The sequence below is a fragment of the Girardinichthys multiradiatus genome, chromosome 22 (genome assembly GCF_021462225.1).
Source record: "Girardinichthys multiradiatus isolate DD_20200921_A chromosome 22, DD_fGirMul_XY1, whole genome shotgun sequence".
Lineage (NCBI taxonomy): Eukaryota > Metazoa > Chordata > Actinopteri > Cyprinodontiformes > Goodeidae > Girardinichthys > Girardinichthys multiradiatus.
Genome location: NC_061814.1, coordinates 32,300,099 through 32,319,367, shown reverse-complemented (window position 1 = coordinate 32,319,367; position 19,269 = coordinate 32,300,099). Strand labels below are relative to the sequence as shown.

General features: G+C 37.4%; 3 protein-coding genes across 5 annotated transcripts; 2 read left to right on the top strand and 1 right to left on the bottom strand.

Moving 5' to 3' along the window:
* The first annotated feature begins 27 nt into the window (after window positions 1–27).
* si:dkey-76k16.6 (uncharacterized protein LOC566817 homolog) lies at window positions 28–3,431 on the top strand. 2 transcript variants are annotated; one of them, XM_047351586.1, is made up of 5 exons: window positions 28–956; window positions 1,103–1,213; window positions 1,294–1,402; window positions 2,711–2,837; window positions 2,963–3,431. In XM_047351586.1, the coding sequence occupies exons 1-5, from the start codon at window positions 885–887 to the stop codon at window positions 3,360–3,362; spliced, it is 819 nt and encodes a 272-aa protein (XP_047207542.1). In that variant the 5' UTR covers window positions 28–884; the 3' UTR covers window positions 3,363–3,431. The 2 variants fall into 2 exon arrangements, with proteins under 2 accessions (XP_047207542.1, XP_047207543.1); XM_047351587.1 differs by lacking the exon at window positions 2,711–2,837 and having other exon boundaries at window positions 31–956; window positions 1,294–1,388.
* A 40-nt stretch (window positions 3,432–3,471) lies between these two features.
* On the bottom strand, window positions 3,472–8,526 carry mgme1 (mitochondrial genome maintenance exonuclease 1). Of its 2 annotated transcripts, none has more exons than XM_047351585.1 (5): window positions 7,839–8,525; window positions 7,163–7,400; window positions 6,961–7,093; window positions 6,694–6,824; window positions 3,472–3,607 (listed from the first exon to the last, which is right to left on the bottom strand). In XM_047351585.1, the coding sequence occupies exons 1-5, from the start codon at window positions 8,350–8,352 to the stop codon at window positions 3,571–3,573; spliced, it is 1,053 nt and encodes a 350-aa protein (XP_047207541.1). In that variant the 5' UTR covers window positions 8,353–8,525; the 3' UTR covers window positions 3,472–3,570. The 2 variants fall into 2 exon arrangements, with proteins under 2 accessions (XP_047207541.1, XP_047207540.1); XM_047351584.1 differs by lacking the exon at window positions 3,472–3,607 and adding an exon at window positions 5,561–5,797 and having other exon boundaries at window positions 7,839–8,526.
* A 919-nt stretch (window positions 8,527–9,445) lies between these two features.
* On the top strand, window positions 9,446–16,753 carry snx5 (sorting nexin 5). Its single transcript, XM_047350644.1, has 13 exons — window positions 9,446–9,596; window positions 11,826–11,930; window positions 12,053–12,163; window positions 12,329–12,450; window positions 12,557–12,680; window positions 13,021–13,116; window positions 13,225–13,330; window positions 13,418–13,493; window positions 13,595–13,634; window positions 13,738–13,824; window positions 14,499–14,658; window positions 14,768–14,853; window positions 15,541–16,753. Exons 1-13 carry the CDS (start codon window positions 9,564–9,566, stop codon window positions 15,589–15,591), a joined length of 1,197 nt encoding a protein of 398 aa, XP_047206600.1. The 5' UTR covers window positions 9,446–9,563; the 3' UTR covers window positions 15,592–16,753.
* The last annotated feature ends 2,516 nt before the right edge of the window (window positions 16,754–19,269 follow it).

The following is a 19,269-nucleotide window of genomic DNA, read 5'->3' as shown; positions in this document are numbered from 1 at the left end:
AAAAGATAAAGTATCTATTCTTATTATTATTATTTAAGGCACGAGATAACATTATTGATCCCACCAGGGGAAAACTAAGTAAGCCCCCTAATAGGGGGAAACAGCACATACCGGTAACAAAAAACCTTGGACCAAGGTGCTGCACAATAAAATTGAACAGAAACATAAAAACAGAGACAAACAAGGAGTAAATGTGTGGAAAAAGCTATAGCCTAGCCAATTAGCATAAACAAAACTTTAAAAAAAAGGTACATACCAAAAATATAACATTATATAGAAATGCATTTATTTTCTTGCCCAAAAATATTCATACCCTTTAGCTTTAGATGTAAAGTTATTTTCATTAAACCAATTAGTTTGTTTCTGACAGACAAAGCCATCTCTCAAAAGTCAAGTTTATTTATACAGCGCTTTTCAGTAACAAGGCACTCAAAGCGCAAAAGATAATAAAGCAATATTTGGTAAAATAATTCAAAATAATGAGTTGTTTATATTATATTATTACATTTTATGGCATGTAAATTATTTATACTGTTCTCAGTAATCTCAATATACTTATTACAGCGATTAAAGCCTTCTTAGTTCGGCAGATTTTCATTGTTTGCATTTTCTCTCTGATGATGCGCTACAAGTCTTTGAGGTTGGAAGAGGTCTTTACCAGAACCCTAATCTTAAACTCCCTCTACAAAATATCTATGTGGTAAAAAATACAAAGTACAAAGAACAGGTTTTTCTTCATTATTATTCCTTTTATGCTTTTGGAAGGGGTCGCATAGAGAAATATTTTTTCTCGAAAGTGCGAAGAGAGAAATAAGCCCCGCCCCCTTCCTCTGGACCGACCCTGCCGCTTTTCCTCCAGATTCTTCTATTTTTAAACTTTTATCATGGAACTGACTGAAGACCAGCTGAAAGTTGCAGAAATCGAACTTCAACGTTATCTCCCTCAATCGCTAAAGGTGTGTTTGCTACACGAATTATGGTCTACTACATGTGGATTCATTTAGCGACTGTATTTCACAACCTAACTGTGTTTTCGCCGCTTATGAATAAATGACTTTGCCTGTCTTCGGATTAAAACTCTACCTTACGTTTTATTTTACAGATTTATGGTTTCTTGGTGCTCAGAAACAGAGTGAAATCAGACCCATACATTGTTTTAGTGGACAGATGGCCAAAATTCAGTGTAATTATCTGCAAACCCCAGTATGAACAGGTAATACTCGTTTGGAAGAACTGCATGCAGACATTGCGTATATCAGCGCTTACCATTCTGCATATCTCTTGTCTTTCTAGAAAACTGATCTGTTCAAAGACACAATGGTTTTTGCAAATGATGAAGCTATTCTCATGGAGACAATAAGGAAAGCTTCTGTAATTGACTGGAGCAGGTACCTTTGTCTTGGTAATAACATGTTTCTTTAGTTCTTTTTATTGAATTATACTGAATCCACACCTTTACAATAGACCAGATTGATTTTATTACACCAGAGTTTAAGATAAAATGTTGCTTTAGTTTGAATTTTATTGTCAATGTGTCCAAAGTCCCCTTTGAATAATTCACAGATATGATGACATTGCATCCCTGTGGGTCACAAAGACAAACATTGGAATTCTGATGCAGTAAAAAAAAAGTTCAAAGTCTATAATACATTAGAGCACATTTTTACTTATGCCAGTTGTCAATAGGCCTATTCATATTTAAGCTGGAATGCTCCGTTTGTACTGAAAGACTAGAAACAGTTCATCTGCAGGACCTGTTGACTAAACTGAATCATCCATGCTGCCTTTATGAAACATAGTCAGATGCTTCTTACATCAACGAGAGAAATTTGCACACAGATAGTTTTTCTACATTCTCTGTCATTGTCCTACATAAAGTCAGAGTAACAATATGCTTCTGTATTGAAAAGTATTTATACGTCCTGTTACATTACAACCACAAACTTCAATTTTTTTAGTGGGATTTTTATGATTGATCAACAGAAAGTAATTCATAATTGTGCAGGAAAAAGCATGTTTTCACATATGTATTTAAAAAGTAAATCTCTGGAAAGTTAGTCGTACATTTGTATTAATCTTCATTGAACCTCCTTTCGCATGAAAAACAGCTCCAAGTGTTTTAAGGGAACGTCTCTACCAGCTTTGCACATGTAGAGACTGCCTTTTCTTATCTTCGTGTGGTTTGCACAGATTTCCACCTCAGTGTTTTGCATGTAAACTAAAAAGTAAAATGTTATCATCTGACCAAAGCACGTACATCTCATGGTAGTGGTGCCTTTCTCTTTATTTCCGATTTCAGCTATGTTCTCTTACAAACCTTTGAGGCCTTCACAGAACCGCCGAGTTTTTACTGAGATTAAATTACACACTGTTTAAAAATGGGGTAACTTCTGAAGGCATCACTTTTTATTTAGGGGTATGAGACTAAACAGGACTTAATGCAGATGTACGTCTCACTGTTCAGATTTTTATTTGTAAAATGGTTAAGAAATTTAAATCCTTCATTTACCCCAGCAAAATTATCCACTGTTTTTGTTTTATTATATGAAATCCCAGTAAAACAAATTGAAATTTGTGGTTGTAAGGTGACAAACTGGAAAAAAAACATAGCATTGAACTGCAGACCGAAAAAGACAGATTTGAATTTAAATTTTATCAGACATGCCAAAAATGCAAACTAAGTTTTGTCTCATACGAGCTGTGTTTCAAGGGATCAGTCTTCCCCACATGGAGATAGTCAAAGCAGGTGCATCAGAAAGGAATGTCCCCAGCGACAAACTGGCAGTTTGTCACATGATGACACTGGATGATGCATCCAAGCTTCCCCCTGTAGACTGGTACATCTAACTATACACAGCACAGTTACAAAATAAATGGTCCTGGCAAATTATAGTTCATAAAATAACATCTCATTACCAGAACAGAAACCTGGCCTGAAATGTTTGTTTCTTCTGTGCATCAGGTCGGGGATCTGCCTCAACTCCCTGGACGAATCCCACCTTGACTTGGTTAATCAGACATGGACGTTTGGAAAGAACCAAGGGGCTGCTGGGATGATCCGCAACATGGTTTTAAACTTCCCGTCCTGCTGTGTGCTGGATGCAGATGGAAGGCCCGTCTCCTGGATTTTGACCTATGTGTCCTGCGCCCTAGGAATGTTGTATACTTTGCCAGAGCACAGAGGAAAAGGCTACGCTAAAGTCCTGATTAGCAGCATGGCTAAGAGACTCAGTGGTCAGGGCTACCCTGTATTCTGTTTCATAGAGGAGGAGAACATAGCCTCCTACCAGCTCTTTAAAAGCATGGGCTTCTCTGAGGATCCATCATACAGAGAAGCATGGTATGGATTCAATGATTTTTAAATGCTTCAATGACAAAAATTAAGATTATATATATATATTAAAAATAAAAGACGTTTCCTAAACTTGCAATTGCGAGTTATGTGTTTTTGTTTCAAAAACAACAGGAGAGCTGAGCATAAATAGAAAAAAACATATGCTGGTTTCTATTTCTAATTTAGGCTTTAGTTGTTAAACTGGGTCTCTGTCAGCGCAGATCTCTTGACACATCTCACTTTTCATTAGATTTACTTGATGACACACTTGATCTGAAAAAGAAAAAGAAAAAAAGATTACACATATTATATTATAAAAAATGGGATTAGGGGAAAACCATTACCTGAATAATGAATGACTAATAAACTGGTGTATGTGAACGGACAAAAGAACTGCCTGTTTGTGTTTTTTTCTCCACTTTGGGGTTGGGCATGGTGGCATTTAAAAAACAATGATCTGGCTAGTTTCCTCAAAGTACTACGAAGTAACTATAAATAAAAAACAGGAAAGTCGATACATTTAAAGCCAAACAGCAGAACAGCCAATCCCTATTAAATACATGTTTTATCCCCCTGTTGGATCTCAAGGGTTTAGTGTAATCACTGCTGATGCTTGAAAATGTTCTGGCAACCTTTTACTTTTCTTTTGGATCCTGCCCCTGTGTTCACCCATAGCTTTATATTAATTATCCACTTATCGGCTAAGCTTTGGAAATAATTGAATATGTTTTTGCAGTAGCATAATCTCACAATGGAAATGTAAAAAAAAATCATTTCAGTACATGTTTTCATTTATTTTTTTAACTGAATGCCCTGCACTTGTATAGCGCTTTATCAAGTGAGAGGACCCCAAAGCACTTTACACTACAATCAGGCATTCACCCATTCATACACACATTCATACACTGACAGTGGTAAGAAAACATTGTAGCCACAGCCGGGCCCTCTGATCAACATCAGCAGGCAAGGCGGGTAAAGTGTGTTGCCCAAGGACACAACAATTGAGACGGACGGAGCAGGGGTTAGAACTAGGGGTGCACCGATCGCAGTTTTCTGGCGGATCACCAATCTTTAAAAAGCCTGACCTGCCAATTCCGATTTTGGCCGATACCAATTTCGGTTTTTAAACTGACACTTTCAGGTGTTCCTTTCAGGTGTTAATACACCTTCAAAGTTCCAATCTTATTTTATTTAAAAAAAAAATTAAACAATACCCTGAAACAATACAAACTAGTTTTAACTGCTCAGGAGGCAGTGCTCTCAAAAATGAAAATTTTAGAGCATTGCAGTTCTTTTAGTCCTTAATTTTTCACATTTCACAAGAAACAAAACTTGCACAATAGGTTAGACAAGTAGATGAGATCTGTGGATAAGATCACTTTCACATGTAAGTAGCTGATCACTGATCTCCCACAATTAAGGAAATCGAAGCCGATCGATCGGTGTACCTCTAGTTCAAACCAACAACCCACCAGTTACAGGACAAACTCCTACCACCTGAGCCACAGTCACCCCTAAATCAGTTTGAAGTCAAACTAAATCAGAGTTGCCATATTTCTTGGTAACCCTGCTATCTAACCTTTGTATATCCTCTGTTTGTAATACAACAGCACTAAAATCCTCCACAATTTCACAAGGTTGAACCATACAGAGCCAGGGATCTTTGACCAATCCTCTTTGCAGAATCTCTCTAGATAACCCCTTGCCAGGGTCCTCCTGATATGCTCACTTTTCTACAGCTCACCCTACAGGATTTCTTTAGGATTTACATCTGTGGACGGAGATAGCCAGGAAAGGAGGTTTATTCTGTGTTATAAATAATTTATATGTTGGATGGATAAGGATCCATATCTTTTGGATCCTTATCTTGCTTAAAGACCCTTAGATCATCCTTTTTCAGTGGAGTTCAGAAAACTTCTTTAATCCCAAAGGATAATTCATTTCTCCAGTAAGGCCCATTTATTAGGAGGACAAAAACTATAAATAATCCTAGAAAAATTATACCCAGACAGCAACCAGTCAATCAGTGTTAGCATTAATATGCCAACAACAGAGTGAAATAGATTGTAGGATCAGTGCAAGTTCCCACACACCTATTACTGAAAAACAGGAACAACAAATTGATACAACAAACAATTATAAAGGGCAACAAACTGCTGCGCCCTTCAGCTTTTAGCAGCTTAATGGCAGGTAGAAGAAGAGAAATTACTTCAAACAACAGGTACATCTTGTGGATTGTATTACTTACAGAGTGTTCTTTATTTCTCCATATACCAGGCTTAAGAAATAACAGACAAAGTAGCAAAGTATTGCTACTACATTTCTGATGCCATGCCCTATTAACAAGGTTCCCACGGCCTTCCGAAGAGTAACAGCTTGACAGATCGTCCCGCATGCTTCACAGTAGGCAGGAGGTGATTTTGCACACATTGATTCTTTGTTTTCCCACATTCAAGTTTGTTACTGAAAAATAAAATTTTAATCCCATCAAACCAAAGCAAACAGTTCCAATTAACTTATCAGTAGAGTTTAGCTAACTCTATGTGTTTATGCTTGTGTTGTTAGACATCATTCCCAGGGCTCTATATTTGCTGTCCGGGTTCCAAAAATAACTGGTTACTCTGGAGACGTTCAAATTATTTTAAAGGAACAAGAGAAACATTCACTTGGTCAGGGTGACGTTTTTTTTGTTTTTGTTCCTAATGTTCTGTTTATGTTCACGGTTGACTGACTGAGTGTCAGTTGAACTTGTTTGGAACGGATTTGGCTATGTGTTTTTTGTTGTTGCATGTGTTGCTGTCCACACGCCCAGGCGTCTCTTGAGAAAGAGATTTTAATATCAATGAGACCTTTTATGTGCAGGAATAAAGTATTCATAAACACTAATCAGCTTGTAGTTATGGATACTTGAGGAGCCAAAGATGACTCCGTTTAGTACCGTCCTCTAACAGCGAGCCAAGATGTTTTTAACCATCCTTCTCACTGTTTATGGTGGCAAATATGGATCCTTGTTAAGCCTAGTGGCCAGTCACTGAAAGAAATGGTTCTCTGTGTAATGTCATATTTAGGAGAATGTCATGGATTACTAATTAGAACGTCTCCAAAACTCTGATCAACTTTAAAAAGTATAAATGAAATAAAAAAGCACCACTTAGATGGTTTTGAAAAGGAATTATTTGTACTCATAATTGTGCCACCAGTTATTTCCTAACATGGGCTTTTATAGGAGTAATTGAGTTCAAGTTAAATGTTTGAAAAGTTGGCTTTTAAAACATATGGGGTTTCAATAAATGCAGATGCCTGCTTCGTTTACTGAGGTTAAAAAACAAAGGAATAAAATTCAACGTGTCTTTCTTTACCTGGGTTCTCTGAACTCTTCAAGACGTAACAACCATGTTTTCCAGTACTCTGACATCAGCTCTGAGTTTACCTGGTGAGCATGAGCAGGCGAGCCATCTTTGTAGGCAACAACTATGAGCCCATTTTCAACCTGCAGTGAGAAGATATGAGACATAGCACACAAAATTCAGAGACGATAAGGGGAATTTAACTACAGCCAGTTATTACAAAATGAATAAACATAAGATAATAACAGATCGTATACATCATTTATCAAGGTAGATCACCTGGTATTTGTAGTTGGCATCACTGTTCAGAGCCCCAGCATATGCTGCTACTTGAACAGGGTTATCATAGGTGTTGCTCAAGAATGGTTTGGGTTTTTCTGAAGTCTTCCAGTCAATAACACACAGAACACCTCTGTGGAGAGAAGCAGACCATGAGAAACATGAAGGCAGGAAGAAGAAGTCGAGTCCAAAGAAATTTTACCTGTAGCGAGCGACGCAGTCCACAATTCCCAAGTAATTCAGGGCACCGTGCTGCACTGTGCTTTCAATGGCCCTCACTGCACTGACGTCCTCCAGTACATGAGAGATGCTCTGGATGTATCCTTGTATGTCAGGAGGACACCCCGGTGTCTCTGAGAGATGCCTGTTCTTCCAGGTTTCAGCAGAGGTCAGAATGCCCTCCAGAGCAGAATGGAAAAGCTTACCCTGTCTAAATACATCTGGACAAAGAGAACACAAAATCAATTATCATTATATTTCTCAAGAAAAATCACTTCTTTGATTAAGGTATAACCCCCATTAGAAGATACACAATGAGTTAGTATGTGACCCATCATGTAGGCATGTGAGAGTTGAGTTACAGAGTTGATGGAAAGATGGATGGAACTAAATACAGGCCAATCCTGACTGTGATCATAGTTTGTTTTAGTTTTTGACCCCCAAGCATCCATGACGTTTCGGTAGGGTCATCCGAGTCAAGCCTTGGTTTAAAAACGCAACATTTAACTCTTGAAACAAAAATGCAGCTATAAAGCTTCATAATATATACTAATATTTATCAATCAGTGTTACTGTCATATTAACTAATGGCAGTGTTTTTGCCAGGCGTACATTTGTTACGGTTAAAAACACAATTTTATAGTTTTTAAAAATCTTACTCTGACTGTATTCCTTGAAGCCTTCCTCCCCCAGCTCAGCGATCATCCTCCTCTTCCATCTCTCCAGGTAAAAGATCTGCTCTGGAGAAAGTGTCTGCTGAAGAACGCGAGTCACACTCGGGATAAACGCCCTACTCTGTCCCCGATTTAACAAAATGCGGGCTGGTGGTCCTGCCTCAGGTTCATCCGTTTCTAGAGCCCTATCTGAATTTAAGAATGGATGAAGAGTTTTGGGTACCCTCGGCTCGGTCCGTGATGGCATCTGAGCTTTGACAACTGGTCCATAAATGTTGTCGTCTTCCGCCTGGAGGCTTTCAGGGGTCTGAGTGCTGACCCTGGAGGACATGACAGATTTCACCAGAGACGAGTAGCGCTCACTGTCAACAGAGCTGTAGGGACTGTTTCTTCTTGGGGATGTCAGGCGGTGGACAGCAGAGAAGTGGTTCACTGTGAGGGAGGTGCTTTCAGGGAGCATGATGCGCCCAGCAAACAAAACACGGTTTAAAACGAACATTCTTGCGACTTCAATACAACACACTCAGAGAATGATGCTATTAACTACAAAACGACAAGAATCACGGGTGGTTTTGTGTTTTAAATCAAAGTTTAGCACTTGTTCAGCTTGGGTATTTGCCCCGACATGTCCCAGCTAAAACTTGTCCAAGTAAACGGTTGTGTTTCTAAACGACGCGCCTTTTTGGTGGCACAAAATCTCGTAGATGGGAAATGAAGTTTCTGGTGCAGCTTCATGATAGCAGTTTGATTCGGAAAAAAACTACATTACCCACAGGGAAAGGTGTACCCTTGAAATACATCCCTGCAGACCAGTATCGAGAGAGAAAACGACGTTTATGTTCAATTGATTTCGATTAATCGTTTTTAAATGCAATGTTACAAATTGATTTGATTACTAATAAATATGTTAATTGAAACAAAAAAATTAACAATACCTGCAAATCCAAGCGTGACAGAACAATCTATTAAAACAGCGTTTCTTAAATGCGCAGTTAAACAAACCTCTGAAAATACGCCAACATATTAATTGTAATAAAATATTTAAAGTAATTAAACTGTATTTAGTTAAGCTAAGATGTTCTGCCGAAATTATTTATAATTTCAGAAATTCAAAATAAATTATTTACATACCTATTAAAGTGGACTGCACTTGGTTGTTGGCAATATAGCTTGAAGCAAAAAAAGTGCTTTCAATGTAATTTATTTATAAATTAGTATTGGCTATTATTAATACTAGTATTATTTCTGAAAGGAGAAACCGCACATCAGATGATTTTGTTATTTAAATAAGTATTTATTTATTTATAATTTAATGTGAAACAGAAAGGCGTTATGCTACTAATGCCTCACATTAGAGTCACAGAGCTTGAACCACGGAGCAGAACTTGCCAAAAAAAAAAAAATATATATATATATATATATATATATATAGTTGTAACATTGTTACCTAGAAAGAAAGTTTTCTTGGAGATGTCTTGTATTGTGATTGACAACCAGTTAATCCAATAGCGGCGTTATTGAAACAGATTTTTAACCAATCAGGTTAAATCAAGGCGGGATTTAAATCTCTCATTATCCGGATGGGGGCGGGGAACACTGTTTGACAGTTTGTTAGGTAGCTAACTGCCACTGCAAAGACGGCTTCCTGCATCTAGTTTGATTTAGTTTTACCTTAATTTTGTTCCCTTTTTTGTTAATTTGAGTACTATCATGACGTCCATAGACGATAGTGACAAGGAAAAGGTACCGTAACTGCGTATTGCCGTGTAATTTGAGACGGTTAGCTGACATTAACGATTGCTTTTTAGCAAAGTTATTGACTAGTCGTGTTAGCCTCTGGCTAAAGTTGGACAACGGTATATTGATAGCCTTATCAATGAGTGACATGTTAAAGTGGATGTCTGTAAGTTACTATGGTTGTTTGGTTTTGATTCTTCACCGAATGAAAGTGGACACTTTAACCCTGTTTTTTTTTTTTGTTTGCTTTTTTTTTTTTTTTTGCTTTGAACACTGATTAGCGGTAAAGTGTACAGCGAAAAGCCAGTCTGTTTTTTAACGTCTAACTCATAGGAATCACTCTTTGTAGGATTGATCAATACTCTGTATACTCGTAAAAATGTTGCCTATCATCTAACTTGTGTTATTAGTGAAATCAGAAGGAATTTGGAGGTTTTGCAACTTTTTCCACAATCAACGAATGATGGCAACCTACAGCAGATGTTACATTTTGTTTCCCACTGAAAACGTTTAATCAAATAATGGAAGTTAATCATATGTAGCTTGTTTTCCTACTTCTAAAAGAGCAGACTTGATTTCAGCAGTGTTTGCACAAAAGGGCCCAAGCATGTTCCTCCACGCTCCTCCTGCGTGCTTTAAAGATGAAGTCCTTGAAGTGTTACAGTTTTATACACCTCCAATGGTGGCAGTGCTTCCCTGAGTAGGGCTAGTGAATTTTAACAAGTGTGTGGGGTATGGATATCCTCTTCAGAAATTAAACTAAATGATAACAGTATTGGATGTCTAGCTTTAAACAAGATTTAAAGCACCAATACTCCTGCTGTCTTTGTTGGCTTTGTAACCTTGTTTAATTTACTTAGCATGCTTGTATACTCCGCTGATAGGGTGATAAATTATTTTGTGCGTCAAAAGGCTAAACATTTTTGGAACCAGTAAGTAAGATTGTAGTCAAATTTGCTTTCTGTTTTTGTATTGAACTTCCCCAGGAAGAGGCCAATGGGATGGTGGGAAATGGCTTTGGGCTTGCAAAATTAGTGTCTGTAAACCGAGCATTTCTTTGAACAGTTTGTGCATTGCTGAGCTACGAAAGACAGCAAGCTGTGAGAACTTGAAGAGATGCTTAAAAAATAAAACAGTGCTATACAAGGATTTTGCTGATACTGTTTCACACATTACATTTAGCAAGTATTTCATTTCTTAGAAAAGAAAAGTAGAACAAGGCCAATAAAAAAGGACATTTTCATGCAGAATGTTATGTCATTGTCTACATAATTATGTGGAAGACTTGACAACTGTGCAGCAGACATTCATTGACACCCTCCACAATGATGGAAAGCCACAAAAGGTCATCGTTGAAGAATCTGACTGTTCTGTATAGAAAGTTGAGTGGAAGGAAAAAGATTGGTAGAACACAATGGAAACATCCTAGACTTGAGAGGATTGTGAAACCAACCGGGATTCAGGAGTTTGGGGAAGATTCACAATGTGGGATCTGTGGCAAGAGGTGGTGCTTCAAAAGCCACCACTCACAGGCGTATCCATGACAAGAGCTTGAACTGTAACATTTATTGTGTTTAGCAACTCTTGAACCAGAGAAACTGCTGAAACATCTTACTGGAGCCATGAGAGAGCCATGTCACCTGCTGGTGTTGGTTCACTGTGTTTTATAAAGTCCAAAGTCAGTGCAGCCGTGTGGGAGAAAGTTTTAGTTTATTTTCCCCTCCTTTGACAAGCTTTATGGAGATGCTGATTTGATTTTCCAGCAGGACTTGACACCTGCCCACACCACCAAAGGTACCAATACCTCGTTTAATGACCATGGTACCAATGTGCTTGCTTGGCAAGAAAACTCACCTGACGTAAACCCTAGGGTGAATTTCCACCAGACCCAACATTAAGACTAAATGTCGCTCTTAAAGCAGCCCAGGCTTCCTTAACACCTCAGCAGAGCCACATGCTAATAGGCTTCATGCACACTGCATGATGCAGTAATTTATTGATATTATATTGAGTGCATATACTGTACAGTACATGGACATACTTTTCAGCAGCCAGACTTTCCTGTAATTAATCATTTTTATTGGTCTGATGGAATATTCAAATTATCCAACAAACTGAATTCTGGGTTTGGTTGTAAGCCATAATCATCAACATTGACAGAAATAAACACTTTAAAGACATCAACCTTTTATGAATATGACTTTGTTAACGAAGATATATTCTTTTTTTCATTAGCTGCGCTCTGTGTCTGTGGACCTGAACAACGATGCTTCGCTTCTTATCGACATTCCTGATGCTCTGTGTGAAAGGGATAAAGTTAAGTTCACAGTCCATACAAAGGTAAAAACTAAATCCCCAAAATGAAAATGTTTTACAAGCTTCATCTTTTAAAAAAAATCTGATTCAATAAATTTCCTTTAATCAACAACATTTTTAACAAGGAACATGATCTCTTTTCCCAGACTACCTTGAGCTCCTTCCAGAAGCCGGAGTTCTCTGTTCCCAGGCAGCATGAAGATTTTATCTGGCTGCATGACACTCTGGTTGAAACCGAGGACTATGCCGGTCTAATTGTGAGTTGGACTGACAGATGTTTTACACATTAGTTATCTTTGATAAATATACCACAAGCCAAGCGAATTTTTTGCATTTAAATGATGAAGCCTTCAAGACATTATCGTGTTTTTAATTGGTTTTGAATCGTTCAACGCACTTCAGCTTTGCTTGATCATTTCTAGATCCCTCCAGTTCCGCCCAAGCCAGATTTTGAAAGCCCTAGAGAGAAGATGCACAAACTGGGGGAAGGTGAAGCCACTATGACTAAAGAGGAATACACTAAAATGAAGCAGGAGCTGGAGGCGTGAGTTTAACATTCACCACCAGATAAATAGTATTATTTGATGACATGTTGCCAAAACACATGAACACTTTTTTCTTTCTTTCTGTTTTTCCTTTATATTTTCCAGTGAATACCTGGCTGTATTCAAGAAAACAGTTCAAGTGCACGAAGTCTTCTTGCAGAGATTGTCTTCTCACCCTGTTTTAAGCAAGGACAGAAACTTTCAGATTTTCTTAGAGTATGACCAGGATGTGAGTCTCTCATACTGCTGACTTCCTTTTCCGAGCTGTCCGTTGGAAAGAAAGGAAGACGAGTTTAGCTGAAACTTGTGACACATGGCATGCATTCTGCTGTGATCAGCAGTTAGACTTATGTGTGTTTGCTAGCAGAAATCAGCCACTTTATATAGCGTAATGAAGTGAGCAGAAAGATAATAAAACATTGGCTAGTGTGAAATATAACCCTGCCAAGATAACTCACTCCTGGACACCAGAGCATTATCTAAATTCATTGTTCTGAAGATGTGATCACATACATACATTTATCAAATACAGACTAATTTCTAACCCTGCCTGAATTCTCTTATTTTAGCTCAGTGTGAGAAGAAAGAATGCCAAGGAGATGTTCGGAGGATTCTTCAAAATCATGGTGAAGTCTGCCGACGAAGTCCTCATCTCAGGAATAAAGGTGGAGTTGTTGCATGGTTGGCTGTTTACGTTATTTATCACAGCGTTACAGTTGTAGGGTTATAGTAACTTCCACAAATAACACTTTACATTTTTGTTTCCTCAACAGGAAGTTGATGACTTTTTTGAGCAGGAGAAAACCTTTTTGCTTGATTACTACAGCAAAATTAAAGATTCCACTGCCAAAGCAGAGAAAATGACACGTTCACATAAAAGTATTTGATTAGTTTAATATCAAAGTAAAAAATTACGTTTTTAGGTGTTATGTTTGCTTGATTTTAATTTTTTTTCTGTTCTTGCAGATATTGCAGATGATTACATTCACATTTCTGCCACTTTGAACAGCCTCTGTGCTGAAGACAGTACACCAAATAAGAAGTAAGGATAACACATATGTTCCTGTTATGCAAGGGCTTTTCTTTTAAAAACAGCAGTTTTTAATGCTATTGCTTAGACGTTTTTTTTCCCGTTCACTTCAGGAACATCGAGAAGCTGTCGGACATGTTCGAGAGACTCAGAGTAAATATAATTATGTCAGACTATCGTATATCAGACAGCTATATCTCTAATTTGTCTACAAGTTTATGCAAGCTGAATTTTGCTTTTTTATGTGTATCTGCAGAAAGTGGAGGGAAGAGTAGCATCTGACCAGGAGCTGAAACTGACAGAGCTGCTGAGATACTACATGAGGGACATCCAAGCAGCCAAGGTAAGATATGTTCCACCTACAAAGAAAATGCTCTATTTTCCACATGTTAATTGAGACTATAGGGCCTTGCAAAAGTATCCATACTCCTCAAACCATTGCACATTTTGTCAGGTTACACCGACATGCTTTCATGCATTTTAATGGGCCTTCATGTGACAGACCAACAGAAAGTAGTGTATAATTTTTTTGGAAGAAAAAAGATGTATGTATTTTTATTGATTTAATTTTTAAATAGAAATCTGAATAATGTGGTATGTATTCAGCTCCTTCCCCTCTGATACCCCTAAATAAAATCGAGTCCAACCGTAGTGGTTAGGAATACAATTGTGTAGAAGTTTAAAGCAGGTTTAGGTTATAAAACAATAGTATAAGCTATAAACATATAACACAAACCTGTTCTAAACTAAAAGCCTGGACACAGAGATCCTTAATTAAAGAAGCAAATTATCACCTTTGTGTACTGGAGGCCATGGGTCTGGTGTCATCTGCATAGTTCTTCATAAATAAAAAATAAAGATTTTACAGTCCAATATAATATGGAAAAAGGCACTAAATGCTCAATAATCTTACTGCTGCAATGATAAGTACTAAAGTTCTTGTTTTTGTAATGAATATGGCTGATTGGAATTTATTTGTGTTTTAATTAAGTCCTTTTGTTTTCTTTTTTATCTTAGGACCTTCTGTACCGTCGAGCCCGAGCGTTAGTTGACTACGAGAACTCCAACAAGGCCTTGGATAAAGCCCGACTGAAGAGCAAGGACGTTGCCCAGGCAGAGGAACACCAGCGACAGTGCCTGCAGAAATTTGACAAGCTGTCAGAATCTGCAAAGAAAGGTTTGTCCATTAATGTATTACAGACGCAGGCTTGTTCTGTGCTTGTTTCTTTCATTGTAAAACCTTTCACACTGAGCAAGTTGTTTTTCTGCTGCACAATCTGTTACAGAACTCACCAGCTTCAAGGGCAGACGAGTTGTGGCCTTCAGGAAAAACCTCATAGAAATGGCTGAGCTCGAGATAAAACATGCTAAGGTAACTAGTAATCTTTTTTTTTTTTTTTGTTCCCCCACGGCAATTCACTAACTGACTGTAGTCGAAACATTGTGCTTGAGAAAAACCATGAACAGTCATTGACACCCCTGGTAATCTCTGTGATGCGTGAAAGTTCATCTTTTACAGAAGTATCATGATCCCACGTTAAAAAGTTATCTGCAGAAACACAACCCTTAACATACAGTTAGAGCTACAATGGAATAGTTGAGATGAACCGCCAATGTTCCTGTGTTTAAAATGGCCTACTCAAAGTCCAAGTACATATCTAATTGAAATGAGTTTCAGCTGTAACTGCAGCAATAGGTAGCTTTACGTGCTGAATACTTATGACTGTTCTGTGTTTTATCATATTGTGACACAAAAAAGCTGAAGTCGTATAAATATTTTTGCCAAGCAAATATGAATATTTTTGGCACAGTTATCTGGCAGATGGCTTTATGAGGACTGATTTTTACTGAACTTTAAAGTTTAAGGAGAAGGGAGTTTTGTCTTTCTTGTTGCCATATCAAGGCAAATATGCAAGTGTGCTCACACATGTTTTTCCTGTTTCCATATGGTTATTTTGTAACATTTGAACACCATCAGATTGAACATTCAAAATGCTCATGGTTGGAAACTAAATAAACATTACTCTAGACTAACCATATAATTGTTTTATTTTCAAAGAACAACATGGCTCTTTTGCAAGGATGCGTTGATCTCCTCAAGAGCAACTGACCTGTCTTCAAGTATTAATGTCCCAGCATCACTAAGTGACCAATCCTTGCAAATGGAAACCTGGCATCCCCAGGATGTTGCATCAACATTTCTCCAAGCACCATGTCTGCTCAGACCTGGGTCCAATGCAACTTAAAATCCCTACAAGATACGCTGTATCTTCTAAGCACAATGTCCTTGTGTTTACAGAGTCCCTTTCTTCTGCTCTTTGGCCCATCAGTCTTACTTAATGTGGAGCTCTAGCTCAAAGTGTCTCGTTAGAATTAGGTTCCTATCATTAAGGCCCTCCATAAATATGCAGCATTAATGGATGTGACATTTTCCTTTTCTCATTTTGTGCATTTAATGTTATTTCTTTTTTTGCCTTTTTCTTTTGAGCACATTTTCAACCATTCAGACTCTAGCCATCCCTTCATTTATGCTTTTAGATAACTAAAAACAAGCTTACAGCAGTTTTGTTTTTCATCATTGATGTTTTGTTTTCTAATGGAACCCTTAAATAAGTGAAGAGTGCCTAAACAATTTCTATATTCTGCATCATACACTGATCTACAGTAAATAAAATCGTGACTGAATTAGAAATAAATAAAAATGTTAATCTTTCTATGTTTAAAACTAGTCTCTCACCTGGTCCTTGTTTCTTAGAGAAGTTGCCTCATATTCTACATGTATAATGTTTAAGATATTGAAGTGTGTCCTGAAACAAATATGACTGGAAAAAACTCAACGTTAGCCAGTTTGTCATATATTTGAGGACATTGAGTGCACACCACTGCTGCATTTTCTTCATCCTCCATCATCTTTTGCCACTTACATCTTTACTTTTGAATATTTAACTAGGGTTTCTTTACTTTGCCCCCTTTCATTGATTAGTATTAGTCTTACAAACTGAAATTGAACCAGGTATATTAGCACATCCTGTAAACGGTTTGTTTATTTTGAATTTAAAATATATGCAATTAAAAAATGGAAAAGGCCCTCTACAATCATGTCCTAGCTCATTGGAGTGTTACATTGAATTTTGTTTTTTTTTTTAAAGAAATTGAATGTATTTCTAAAAGATTACAACTGTTCACATTCTTTTTCATAATGCCTTTTCTTACAAAAATAGCATTTTATGGATTTGTAATTGCATTGAATAAATTCTACTTTCACAAGTATACTTTTTTTGACGGTGTGCATTTGTTTTGCAGCTCTACAGGTGCATCTCAAATTAGAATATGGAAAAATTCATTGGTTTTAGTAATTCATTTAATAAAATGAAACTCTTGTAGATGCATTACTTACAGTGATATGTCTTTTTTTTTTTCTCTCTCTCTCTCTCTTAGCTCTGGTGATAATGGCTTACAGCAAATGAACCCCAAAATAATGCCAATAATGGATTTGTAGTACGGAAATGCCGACCTTCTGAAAAGTATTTCCATGAACCGTACAGTACCAGCTGTCGTGGCTCATTTTGCATTAATTACTGCATTAATGTAGTGTGGCATGGAGGACCTTCCATTAGTATGCTTTGTTAACCGCCACTTTCTTTAGCTATGGCTTTTTGTGGCTTGTCCTCATGATGATGGTGGTGACAGTCTGTTGAACACCTGTCAAATTAATGAAAGAAAAACGCTTCAAACATTTCTGTCTCTATAAAATATGAGTTAGTTTTTCAATTAAATTACTGAAAAAATTAAACTCTTTAATAAAGTTCTAATTTACTAATATGCAGCTATATTTTTTTAACACGTAAATGTGAGCCGGTATGACACTAAAAGTTCCTTGAATCCTTGAATTTCACAAAACAAATATGGTTAAAACATTCCACCAGGGGGCAGTATTTATTCATCTAGTGCATCGTGTGCATGCTTGTGTTAAATCCATTGACCACTGTTAATCCCGGTATGGGACATTGTGGTGTGTTAGGTAAACCTTAAGGAAATGCCAAGGATCTCATGGGGATTATAAACAAACTCCGAACACTGCATGGTCCCATTCACGGGGAGCTACTACCCAGGAAATGCTAAAACGTTTTTGTCCACCATATCAAACATGATTAACTACTACTTTATTACATTTTATTCATAAATACATAGTGATATTTTAATGTTTTTGTCATAGTTTAAAACAAATGCAATTATAGGTTGTACTGACTTATTAAATCAGGATTGACATTTAAATTCCAGCACTATGGTGGCAAAAGGTTATACGTGAGACTTAAAAATTTGTGACACTCTTGCACACAGGCAAAATATATGTCTCTGATGGATTTGTCAATAGTGATGGCCCAAGTCCTGTAGTCACAATGACCCTTTTGGTTTAGTTTATTTGCTGATTGGATAACACCAGAGACTCTATCCAATGAGCTGATGACAAATTATCCATGCAAACAGATTAGTTTGCCAGCTGTGGTCAGAGCAAACAGTATTTAACAGCAAAACATTAAAGAGATGTTACCACTCTGGATCCAAAGAGCAAGGCCTGCTTTTGTAACATCAGAATTAATGAGGCGCAGACATTAAATGAGAAGTCTGTTTTAACTCCATAAAATAAAGGTGTTTATTTATGGATTGTTTCACTTCACTGCAGCTACAATCTTAGAAGTTTCTAAATGTAGTCTTTTCAAGTTCTCCTTTGCTGTGATGATTTATGACAAAAGCAGCAGCATCTGAGAAGAGAAAAACAGTCTCTCTTCACCTGACTACTATTGTGCTACTTTATGTTGTTGAATGAAAAGCAGCCCAAGCGCATTACTACTCTGGTCTTGTTTATGGTTAAGTGACCTCCAACATGAAAAGTTATTGCGTGATGTCCTAATGCTCTACATGAGTCCACTGAAACGTTTTGGTTGGTGCAGGCTGAAGTCTTGAAGCAGGACTTACAGACGCTATACATGAAAGCCTTCACAAATAGAAAGTATGTCCCCTGAAGGGCCTTTATTAAAGAAACAGTGCACCTGCAGGGCTTCCTGACATAACTGAATCATCTGTGCTTCCTTTGAGAAACAGAACCAGATGTTTCTCCCTGGTGTCTGAGTGAAATTTGCACACAGATACAGTTTTTCTGACTTTTCAGGTTCACATTACCATGAAGTAAAGTTGGAGTAAAAAATATACTTTGCCCCATGCAAAAGTATTCATAACCCATGAACTTTTTCATATTTTCTCACATTACAAGCACAAACGTGAATGTATTTTATTAAACAAACAAAGGAGTACATAATTGTTAAGTGGGAAGAAAATTATAAATGGTTATTTAAAAGTTGTCATAATTTGAAACGCTAAACATTGTGGCTTCCGTGAGTATTTAGCATGCACTAAGACATCTTTTGTTGCAACTACAGCTGCAGGTCTTTTGGGGTCTCCACCAGCTTTACACATCTTTTTTGCAAATTACCACAAACTCAGTCAGACTGGATGGAAAGTATCTCTAAACAACAAGTTCTGCAACTGATTCTCAATAGGAGTACTTTGAGCCATTCTATCACAAGGGTAAGCCTTGTGTTGTCCTGTTTGAAAGTGAACCACCACGCCCATCTTAAGTATCATGGAGCCTCTAACAGGTTTTCTTTTAGATTTGCTCCTACATAGCTTCACCCATCTACCCATCAACTCTGACCGTCTTAATTGTCTCCACTGAAAGAAAAGCATTCTCTAAGTATAATGCTGCCACCACATTTTACGGTAATGAGAA

Bases quoted from the DNA above. Each gene is read 5' to 3' on its own strand.
- si:dkey-76k16.6 (XM_047351586.1), top strand. From the start codon at position 885: ATGGAACTGACTGAAGACCAGCTGAAAGTTGCAGAAATCGAACTTCAA. The intron at 1,214-1,293 runs GTAATACTCGTT...TTGTCTTTCTAG, and splicing joins GCAAACCCCAGTATGAACAG to AAAACTGATCTGTTCAAAGA. The intron at 1,403-2,710 runs GTAATAACATGT...CTGTGTTTCAAG, and splicing joins GAGCAGGTACCTTTGTCTTG to GGATCAGTCTTCCCCACATG.
- mgme1 (XM_047351584.1), bottom strand. From the start codon at position 8,352: ATGTTCGTTTTAAACCGTGTTTTGTTTGCTGGGCGCATCATGCTCCCT. The intron at 6,825-6,960 runs GTGATCTACCTT...TTCTCACTGCAG, and splicing joins ATGCCAACTACAAATACCAG to GTTGAAAATGGGCTCATAGT. The intron at 5,798-6,693 runs GTAAAGAAAGAC...TTTATTTTTCAG, and splicing joins GAAGAGTTCAGAGAACCCAG to TAACAAACTTGAATGTGGGA.
- snx5 (XM_047350644.1), top strand. From the start codon at position 9,564: ATGACGTCCATAGACGATAGTGACAAGGAAAAG. The intron at 9,597-11,825 runs GTACCGTAACTG...TTTTTTCATTAG, and splicing joins ACGATAGTGACAAGGAAAAG to CTGCGCTCTGTGTCTGTGGA. The intron at 12,164-12,328 runs GTGAGTTGGACT...GATCATTTCTAG, and splicing joins AGGACTATGCCGGTCTAATT to ATCCCTCCAGTTCCGCCCAA.